General features: G+C 39.0%; 1 protein-coding gene across 1 annotated transcript; it reads left to right on the forward strand.

Annotated features, from left to right (window-relative positions):
- Positions 1 to 2,867: 2,867 nt before the first annotated feature.
- Positions 2,868 to 10,437, forward strand: LOC132180674 (ABC transporter B family member 19). The gene is made up of 10 exons (XM_059593575.1): positions 2,868 to 3,492; positions 3,609 to 3,663; positions 3,977 to 4,152; positions 4,552 to 4,752; positions 5,117 to 5,376; positions 5,471 to 5,787; positions 5,875 to 6,098; positions 6,213 to 7,032; positions 7,236 to 7,477; positions 9,028 to 10,437. The coding sequence occupies exons 1-10, from the start codon at positions 3,247 to 3,249 to the stop codon at positions 10,234 to 10,236; spliced, it is 3,750 nt and encodes a 1,249-aa protein (XP_059449558.1). The 5' UTR covers positions 2,868 to 3,246; the 3' UTR covers positions 10,237 to 10,437.
- Positions 10,438 to 11,284: the final 847 nt, after the last annotated feature.

Raw genomic sequence — 11,284 nt, forward strand, 5'->3', positions numbered from 1 at the left:
ATTTAAGGCTAAGTTATAGGTCTGCTTTGATAGAGCCTAGAAAATTGATTGGAATCAAATCCCATAACCCTAAAAGCCGACACAAATTCCAATTGAAAACCTAATATAGAATGGTTCACCCCAGCAGCCCACCCAATAGGTCTGCTTTGATAGAGCCTAGAAAATTGATTGGAATTTGGATGTGACTTGGAGGCTTATTCTTAGACAAATGGTATAATTTACACATGCAACCCTGTGATGTTGATGTACAAGACCTGGTTTTGAGGTAATGAGGGCAAAAGCTTCCCCTGATTTTGCCACCCCCCACCCACCTTCTCCTAACATGGTAAGTTTGCCATCGTACATGCACAAAGAGATAAAAGGGCTTCTATTTCTTTTTCTTATTAAGACCAGACAACATGATTTCAGATAATACCAAATACATGGGACCGATTGATTTATGTGTTGTGCATATACATATACAGGACTACAAGGTCCTTCTTGGGGGCACCCTTCCACAACTAAATTTTATTACAACTTTTATTTTGTTGGAGAGAGCGGAAAAACAACACAAAAATCTGAGTTCGTTTAGTTTTAGAGGCTTATGTCCACTACTTTAAAAGAGTCAATAAGATTACGTCTTTATATCATGAGAAATGCTTCAATCTAATCAAAACTCTACGTTATGCCCATAAAAATTCACATGACAAAATGCCACATTATTTTTTTTGTGGAGAAAAAAAAGACAAAACAAAAAGAAGATGATGTGACATCTTGTCACATGAACTTTTATGGACAAAACATTGAGTTTTTATTAAATTCTATCATATCTCTTATATTATATGGTATATATCATAGTTGGTATAAAAAGAATCATGTATGTATATATATTGTAAGAATTAGAACATTGTCCTTTAACATTAGAGTTGGTCTTTTTCAAATGATTTGGAAACCCCAATAGACATAATTTCCTCACTATTATTGGAAGGCTATGACTAATGTCAGAAGGTGACTACATTGCAGCAATTGTTGGAATTTAATTTCTTTGTTTTTTCTTTTGTTCTTGAGAAAGAAAAAAAAGTTGTGGGTAATTTTTATTTTTATTTTATTTTTATTTTTTCTGAGTCTGGGTAAGGTTCAAATGGCATTGCAGGATTGGGAGCCAGGCTGGTATGCGTTCTCAAAATCCAGCAGAATACCCAATATCTTCAGGAAAGCTTATTATGATTAAAGTTTTTTGTTTTATATCCCAAATTAGATTGTATTTCTATGATTTTATTCCTCTAAAAATGGTGGCAATTCTATTTGGTTCCCACTCCCTTCTCCCAACACCTTGTCTATTTAAAGTGAAAAAGGAAGGTATTATTTCTATTATTAGCTTAGAAAAAAAAAAAAAAAAAGTAAGGAAATTATTAGGATGTCAAAGCAAATATATAAAAAGAGGATGCAATATCACATGGAATGTCAGTCGAAGGGTATTACAGCAAATGATTTGCAGAGAGGGGATAAAACTACAAATTCGAAAAGTAATTAGTCTTAAAGGCAAAATCCAAATTCAGGCGACCTATGTACCATGTAGTCACTGGTAACATTGAAATGCTAAAAGAAAAGAAAAGAAAAAAAAAAAAATCTAAATCGAAAGGAAAATATTTGGAATACTCCAATTTTTATTAAAATCTCTTATAAATTTATGTGACAATTTACGTAAGTAATATATAACATAACATGAATAAAAAATTAACTAATAAAAATTTAATTATTTAGTAACTAAGTAAATTATCAAAAGAGATTTATAACAAAAGGTATAATACAACTCACCTCTTGTTCCAAGCTAGGGAGATCTCTTCTATCTCTCAACCCCTCACCTTTATGTACCATTCTTCATCATTTCTTGTAACAGCATGTTGAAAATGGTATGATATTGTTTACTTTGGGCTTCAGGTCATGCAATTTTTGTTATTGAATTTATTTCAAAAGACCTCATACCTTTAGAACGAGCATGTTCTATATATGTACATTCCCTTTTCTCACACGCATGCAATATAGGACGCCACATTTCTTCTCCAATTTGTTGTTCTTTGTCTGGATTTTTTTAGGTAGGATCTATTTCAATCCCTCTACCACCACTTCTTAGTCTTCTCAACTCTCTCAAAAGTTGAACATGATCTAATCTTTTTTAAGTACTTTCTGTTGTATTTACAGTATCCACTAAAAATTACTGCAACCAATTTTACAAGTAGCTTTTTCACTTTCTCATTTGCCTATGTGGAAAGGCCCTTCTTTAAATTGCTGTTAAGAATGCAATTCTTTTTGGTGTCAGGCAAAGGAGTGAACCGGACTGGATTCAAAGACCTAAAAAATTTCTCTCAAAATTAATTGTAATATTCTTATTTTTTATATCACATTAATCACTTTTTATTACTATTCAAATAAAAAAATTACTACAAAACAAAATTTTTTACTTTCTTTATTATTAAATATTTTTATATTTTTTTTTCTTACATCAATTAAATCTATTATAGTTCGGTCCATTTCCTTTGTGTTTGTTTACATTTGCCCTATGTAATTGTTGTATTTGGCTTTGTGTTGTTTGTAGTTTATTTTTGTTCTTAACTTGCTAAATAAAAAAAATAAAAAAAAAAAAAGAAAAAGAAAAAGAAAAAGAAAAGGACCTTCTAGTCCTCATCGAATTTATAAATTAATAACTTCCCATTTTTGTTTGTACAGAAATTCCAGTCATTGAAAGAAAACAATATTATTAATTTATTATTATTATAAAATTTGGTGAGTGCACGAAAATCAATGCAATACAAGTAGTACCCCACAGTTTTTACGTTGGTTTTTACGGCGACAGTCGAGCCCTGCACTATAAAAGTACCCGAAAACCTCTCTCTATTCCAAGCTCGTTTTTCTCCGCTTTCTTTGACCGCTGGTCCAACCAAGACACACACGCAGTGCAGAGATACTCGTACTCCCACACTCTCTTATTAACTATCTTTCTCACTGCTTTTCCTCTCCGGCAATCGATGCTACAGAGTCTTCCGCCGATAAAACCAAAACGACATTGACAGTTCTTCGAGACAGATAAGAGAGAAAAGGGTCTCTCAGATCTCTTTCTCTCTTTATTGCCCAGAAAAGCTATACGTCTTTGACTCCTCAAGCTCAGCTCAGATCTTTTCCTCAATGGCAACAGACCATTAGTCACTTCAAATTCCTTTTTTCCTCTCACCCACTCTTTCCGTTTCAAGAACTTGGTTTCGGGCTGCAATGGCCGAGGCTACAGAGGCAAAAACACTGCCTGAGGCTGAGAAGAAGAAGGAGCAGAGCCTACCCTTTTACCAACTCTTCTCTTTTGCAGACAAGTATGACTGGTTGCTCATGGTCTCTGGGAGCGTGGGAGCCATTATCCATGGCTCTTCCATGCCTGTTTTCTTTCTTCTTTTCGGTGAAATGGTTAATGGGTTCGGCAAAAATCAATCCGATTTGAAGAAAATGACCGAAGAAGTTTCAAAGGTTTGCAACCCAATTCATCAGGCGTTTCAAATATCAAACACTTTCATAATCATCCCAGATCTGAGATCTGTTATTTAAGTTTAATTTTATATTTTGTTGTTGTTGTTTCTTTGCAGTATGCTCTCTATTTTGTATACCTTGGTCTCGTTGTTTGCTTATCATCCTATGCAGGTATGTATTATTGCCATTTCAGTGCATACCTTTTCGTTTTGTTTTATGTGGGTGTTGAAGGGGATAGCTCACATTGTTGGTCCATTGTCTAGTCCACATGACTCGTGTAGCCAGTTCACATCGAACCCGCTGTGTGCAAGCACACGTGGTCCGTGGACTGGCCCCCTCGTCTATTTCTTCTTTCACTTGTCAATCTCACTATATTTAACGTTATCTGCCACTTTCATACACATACATCTCACTCACTGTTTGTACACATTCATCTAACCTAGATTTTACCCTTCAACTGTAAAATTTCGTGTGGTTTTACCAGAGATTGCATGCTGGATGTACACCGGGGAGAGGCAAGTGAGCACGCTGAGAAAGAAGTATTTGGAAGCAGTGCTAAAACAGGACGTTGGGTTCTTTGACACGGATGCTAGAACAGGGGATATAGTTTTCAGTGTCTCCACAGACACCCTTCTAGTCCAAGATGCCATTAGCGAGAAGGTTCTTTACCAATTTGATATACAGACACAACACTCCTGTGTCTTTCTTTTCCTATTTACTGTTTTGTGTAACAGTTTTAAATCTTTTTCTTTTTCTCCTAGTATTGGGTTGGCGTTGTATTGCCATGTCCATGTCTGGGTTGTTGGGTATCCATTAATGGGGGGCCCTTTGCTGATGCTTTCATATTGATGGCGCCCGTTAATAAACAAGTCTTACTTATCCGGCGCCAACCTCTATCTTGGACGTTTGTGATTTCTGGGTTTTAATTTCCTTAAAACTATTTTTTCATTATCTAGAGATAATACAAATTTTAACGGTGTGATTAGAACAAATTTATGGTAATATACCACCTTTTAAATTTTTTTTGGAGTGAATTTTATATCTCCTTTGTTATTTCAGGTGGGGAACTTCATACACTATCTATCAACGTTTCTGGCGGGACTGGTGGTTGGTTTTGTGTCAGCATGGAGGCTAGCATTGCTAAGTGTGGCGGTCATACCGGGAATTGCTTTTGCTGGGGGCTTATACGCGTATACGCTCACAGGCCTTACATCCAAGAGTCGTGAGTCCTACGCGAATGCTGGTATCATTGCAGAGCAGGTGAGGCTTTACATTTTTTTTTTTGTCTCATTTTTTTGGAGGACTTTGGTAGACTTTTTACATGTGAAATGATGTTTTAACATGTGCAACACTCATAAATGTTACTGTTTACTTTTTCTTTTTAATAATTCACGAACTTGTTGAACTTTTTTAAAGTTCTCTTCATCCCAACCCACTAAATTTAATGCAAACTGCAATCTAGGCCATGGATTTGGATGCTCCAAGATTAATTGTTGAGAAAATCTACTATGAATGGAAGAACGTAATAATTTCAAATATTGGTCTGTAGTTATAGGCTTACAAGGTGCTTGAATCTTGATTATCATTCATATCTGGCCTTCTAAATTTTTAACTATCTGCATAGGGCATTGCGCAAGTTCGGACGGTTTACTCTTATGTTGGTGAGAGCAAGGCCCTAAATTCATACTCAGATGCAATACAGAACACATTAAAGCTTGGGTACAAAGCTGGAATGGCCAAAGGTCTGGGGCTAGGATGTACCTATGGCATAGCATGCATGTCATGGGCACTTGTTTTCTGGTATGCTGGTGTATTTATCAGGAATGGACAGACTGATGGAGGGAAGGCATTCACGGCAATTTTCTCTGCAATTGTTGGAGGAATGTAAGACCAAAACTATAAGTCTATAATGCTGCTTTTTTACAATTGCAGAAAGCTGCTTTGGTTACAATCATAACGTAATAATTGGTCATTACAGGAGTTTGGGTCAGTCATTTTCAAATCTAGGGGCATTCAGCAAAGGCAAAGCCGCTGGATACAAGTTGATGGAGATCATCAAGCAGAAGCCCTCCATAATCCAAGACCCCTTAGATGGAAAGTGCTTGCCTGAGGTTAATGGCAATATAGAGTTCAAGGATGTTACTTTCAGCTACCCATCGAGACCAGATGTTATTATCTTTCGAAATTTCTCAATATTCTTCCCCGCTGGAAAGACTGTTGCTGTTGTTGGTGGTAGTGGGTCAGGAAAAAGCACTGTTGTGTCTCTGATAGAAAGGTTCTATGATCCGAATCAAGGTAATTGAGGAAACCTTCATTAGCTAGAAGAATGAAAATCTGTGGTCCTTGATGAGCTCCTACTGATACTTTTTGTTGGTTTGGCAGGCCAAGTTTTGTTGGACAATGTGGACATAAAGACACTGCAATTGAAATGGTTGCGTGACCAGATTGGGCTGGTGAACCAAGAACCTGCACTCTTTGCTACCACCATACTTGAGAACATACTCTATGGGAAGCCTGATGCAACAATGGCTGAAGTGGAAGCTTCTGCTTCTGCTGCAAATGCTCATAGCTTCATTACCTTGCTTCCTCATGGGTATAATACTCAGGTTAGTGCATTTTATTGAAGTAGTTTTTACTGCAAAAAAATTCTGAAGCAAGGCTCACATTCTCTAGGCATTTACTATTCCCTTTTATAATATGTACTTCTAATGTCAAACCAGGTGGGAGAGCGAGGAGTGCAACTCTCTGGGGGCCAAAAGCAGAGGATCGCAATTGCGCGAGCTATGCTGAAGAACCCAAAGATCCTCCTCCTTGATGAAGCAACTAGTGCTCTTGATGCTGGTTCGGAGAGCATTGTTCAAGAAGCTTTAGACCGTCTCATGGTTGGTAGAACTACTGTAGTTGTTGCCCATCGCCTCTCCACCATTAGAAATGTCGATTCAATTGCAGTTATACAGCAAGGGCAAGTTGTTGAGACAGGGACCCATGAAGAACTGATTGCTAAAGCGGGGGCTTATGCTTCATTAATTCGATTCCAAGAAATGGTTAGAAACAGAGGCTTCTCAAACCCATCAACCCGCCGGTCACGCTCATCACGTCTAAGCCATTCACTGTCAACAAAGTCTTTAAGCCTGCGGTCTGGCAGTTTAAGAAACCTGAGCTATTCATATAGTACTGGGGCTGATGGCCGCATAGAGATGATCTCAAATGCTGAAACAGACCGGAAAAATCCAGCCCCTGATGGCTACTTCTTCCGGCTTCTCAAGCTGAATGCTCCCGAGTGGCCCTATTCGATTATGGGTGCTGTAGGATCTGTTCTTTCTGGTTTTATTGGTCCAACATTTGCTATCGTGATGAGCAATATGATTGAGGTCTTTTACTACAGAAATCCTGCTTCAATGGAAAGGAAGACAAAGGAATATGTTTTCATTTACATTGGAGCTGGTCTCTACGCTGTAGTGGCATATTTGATACAGCATTACTTCTTTAGTATCATGGGGGAGAACCTCACTACAAGAGTTAGGAGGATGATGCTTGCAGGTATGGGTCTATGGTATTCCTTTTTTCTTGTAATTGTAGTTACAAGTTATGGTAACCATTGTCTTGCATGCCAATTTGATCATCCTTTTGGACTTAATAATTCAAATTCCCACATTTGTTCTGTAATGCATGTATGTAAACTTAAAATTTTCTCTTTCTTCTTTTTTCAAGTTTTTGATTTTTATTATGTTTCTTTTCTTCAGCAATCCTAAGGAATGAAGTGGGGTGGTTTGATGAGGAGGAGCACAATTCAAGCCTTCTTGCATCACGCCTGGCCACGGATGCTGCTGATGTGAAATCCGCAATTGCTGAGAGGATTTCTGTCATACTCCAGAACATGACTTCACTCCTCACTTCATTCATAGTTGCTTTCATAGTGGAATGGAGGGTCTCCCTTCTCATCCTAGCAACCTTTCCTCTTCTAGTCTTGGCAAACTTTGCTCAGGTAAGCTCCAATTACTCCACTCTCCACTATCTTCTAATTAAATAATTAATTTTATCATTTTCTCTCCATTTAAGCTTTTGGTATCAATTAATTTAACACACCCAACAACCAAAATGCAAACGTATTTGTCACATGGCACTGGTCCAACTGCAACATTAAAAATAGTCACGCTTTTCTTCTTTTGGTTGACTAGAGTCCAATAAGGGCAGTCTGGGTAACTCTTGGCTTTTCAGTATTTCTTTTTACAGTGTCAGATGTCTGCGTCTGCAGCTAAATTTTACTTCCCTGGAATCTATCTTTCACCACATCCTAATATTAAACGACAAAAGCTAAAATCCAAAGTGTCACCTCATTACTGCACTGCACGTGCTTCCTCCAAGTCCGGTGTATCAACTCTTTGGAAATCACATTGACAAATATAATATAAGGTCATAGATAACGGTGTATATAATATTACCTAAGATTCCATGACTACCTATCAATTTCCATTAAAAGAGAAAAAAAAATCCATGCCACTTTCCACTGGGAAGTGATTCTCTGGCCTCTTTTTACTTTCTTTTTTATTATTTTTTTTTTTTGGTATTTGTTCTTGTAGCTTATTTCTCGAGGCTATTACCATTTTTCTTGGTTTTTCTTGTCATCCTAGTCAAATTTCTCTTTATTTCTTTTCCCTCCCATTAGTGTTTTTTCCTTTCACTCTGCACCGACACTGCAATTTGCAGTATATATCAGTTGTGTCTGAATTTAGAGGCCCAAGAACCTCTAATAGGCACATGAGTTCTGATTGCTTTAATTTGTTCGCCGTATATGCTAGACAGCTATGTGAGATTTCCAAGAATTTCTAGGCCCGTGATCATATTATTTTAAGAATTTCTCCTGGCAAATATTTATCTTCTTCCTTTTACTGGGTCATTTATATATTCATCGAGGGTGTCAGGAGTGACAGTCATGGTGGTGGGGGGTTTCAGAAGTTGCGCTGCGTGCCCTTTGTATTATTGTCCTGTTTTGGCGTTTCAAGCTTTCAATCTAATGAGGGTTTCAGAAATCGGTTCGTTTTCGAACTGTAGTTCTGAGTCCTCTGACGGTTTGTCTTGTATGGAGCAGTTCTCTGAATTTGCGCATGCTATACACACAGTGAAATAGATTGATTTGTTGTGGACGTACCATGCCAATATTTGTCATTGTCGTGTTCATGTTGATATGGGAGGAACCTGATATTCTGGGCGTCAAATTTCCCTCCTTTAGTTCTTTTTCGTGGGGTCTGTTACAGTGAGTTTACATCCCACCGTTGAAGCTGTCACTGAACTGTTTGCATGAAGTAACTGTTACTCTCGATGGCATAACATAAATTCTTCTTTGGAAAAAATGAAAAAAATAAAAAGAAACAGAAACTCCATGACCCTTTCAGATTTAGCTACGTCAAAGATTAAAAATTCAATTAAATGATCATTTGAATGGACTCATATAAGCAAACCCTTTAAATGTCATTGCTCATTAGGCAATGGATAGATACAGTTTCCTGACAGTTGGTTCTATTCTGCCATGCACAGCAACTGTCTCTCAAAGGGTTTGCTGGAGACACAGCAAAAGCCCATGCCAAGACCAGCATGATTGCAGGGGAGGGGGTGAGCAATATCCGAACTGTTGCAGCCTTCAATGCTCAAAACAAGATAATCTCCCTGTTCTCCCATGAGCTCCGGGTCCCTCAGCAGAGAAGCCTAGCCCGCAGCCAAAGTGCTGGCCTTCTCTTTGGCCTCTCCCAGCTTGCTCTTTATGCATCCGAGGCCCTCATTCTGTGGTATGGTGCCCACCTTGTCAGCAAAGGGGTCTCCACCTTCTCAAAGGTCATTAAGGTTTTTGTAGTCCTGGTCGTTACAGCCAATTCAGTTGCAGAAACCGTTAGTCTTGCTCCTGAGATAATTAGAGGTGGTGAAGCTGTTGGTTCAGTCTTTTCAATTCTTGACCGACAAACCAGGATAGACCCGGATGATCCTGAGGCTGAGCCGGTTGAATCAATTCGAGGAGAGATTGAACTTAGACATGTTGATTTTGCATACCCTTCAAGGCCTGATATCATGGTGTTCAAAGACCTCAACCTTAGAATCCGCGCTGGCCAGAGCCAAGCTCTTGTTGGGGCTAGTGGGTCTGGCAAGAGTTCTGTGATTGCATTGATCGAACGTTTCTATGATCCAGTGGCTGGGAAAGTTATGATTGATGGGAAGGACATCAGGCGGTTGAACTTGAAGTCCCTTAGGCTTAAAATTGGATTGGTACAACAAGAACCAATCCTCTTTGCATCTAGCATTTTTGAAAACATTGCTTATGGAAAAGAAGGGGTAACAGAGGCCGAGGTAATTGAAGCTGCCCGTGCTGCCAATGTTCATGGTTTTGTTAGTGGCTTGCCTGATGGTTACAAAACTCCAGTTGGTGAGAGAGGAGTTCAGCTCTCTGGTGGACAAAAACAAAGAATTGCAATTGCCAGGGCGGTTCTCAAGGACCCCACAATTCTTCTACTAGATGAAGCCACCAGCGCGCTTGATGCTGAATCAGAGTGTGTCCTTCAAGAAGCACTTGAGAGGCTAATGAGGGGCCGCACCACTGTGCTTGTGGCTCACCGTTTGTCAACAATCAGAGGAGTGGACAACATTGGAGTAGTGCAAGACGGGCGCATTGTAGAACAAGGCAGCCACGCCGAACTGCTAAGCCGAGCCGACGGGGCATATTCTAGACTCTTGCAGCTGCAGCACCATCACATATGAGAGTTTTGATTGAAGGAACATGGTATTGTTGGTTGGTAATTATGTTTGGGGTCCCATGCATTATGCTTTCGTTTTAGTTGTAGATATGGGGATGTGGGGGGGGGATTATATCCTTGGGGGTCTACTGCTCCTTTCCCAATGGTGTAAGCATGTAACAAGTATTATATTATCAATATCTATGGTGCAGAAGCATGTTATTCATCTGGATGGTTTGAGTGATTATTAGCTTTCCCTTCTCCTTTTGTAAGTTCTATAATGCTTAAAAGTAGACCCCAAGCCCACCTTTTCCTGCCCCTGTGAGAAACTTTTTCCTGCTCATGCTTTTCCCCTGGCATGTGTTTGCCAATACAATCTTTTTCTGTTTTAGAGAAGGGCATCTTTTTGAGGATTTAAAGGCCCCCACATGCTTAAACACCAGCAAAGCAAAAGGCAAACTTATCTGGTTAATAAAATGGAGACACATTGATTTGTAGCAGATGGAGTGAATTATTACAAAGCAAGAGCTCTGTGAAAGCTTAATGTGGTGCCAATGAGATCATGACCCACTAAATGCACATTATGGGAAGCCCAACTTTATACTTCTCGTGAGTGCGCCTGTAAAATATTGGTCTCCTCTTCCTTTTGTCTATGAAATCATTCTCTTTCCGAAAATTTTCCAGCCCCAACTGAAACATTTGCAAGTCAGGGCAGCTTCCTCTACTATCATACTTATTATGTTCACTAAAAGAGTGTTCTTTATGTGTACTTGATCTGACAAAGATAAACAAGGAGGCTACTAGAATAAGGTTGCCCCCTTGCCACTTTCTCAGTTCCATTCACTAATAGATAGCCACTGAGATAATGGGCAAAGCTATGTATGGCAATGACAAAGCCAAAGAACTGGAGGAGCAGAGGAATGGGAAGAGAGAGATGGGTGATAAAATTATCCCCTCCAATTCACATGTCCAAACATACGTTTGGACTACTAAAGCACTTGCTCAAATAGGTAGACCGTAGATCCCATCAGAACTTTTACAATTGCTTGTTTGATTGCAGGGTAGACAGTTGC

The sequence above is a fragment of the Corylus avellana genome, chromosome ca5 (assembly GCF_901000735.1).
Source record: "Corylus avellana chromosome ca5, CavTom2PMs-1.0".
Taxonomy (NCBI): Eukaryota; Viridiplantae; Streptophyta; class Magnoliopsida; order Fagales; family Betulaceae; genus Corylus; species Corylus avellana.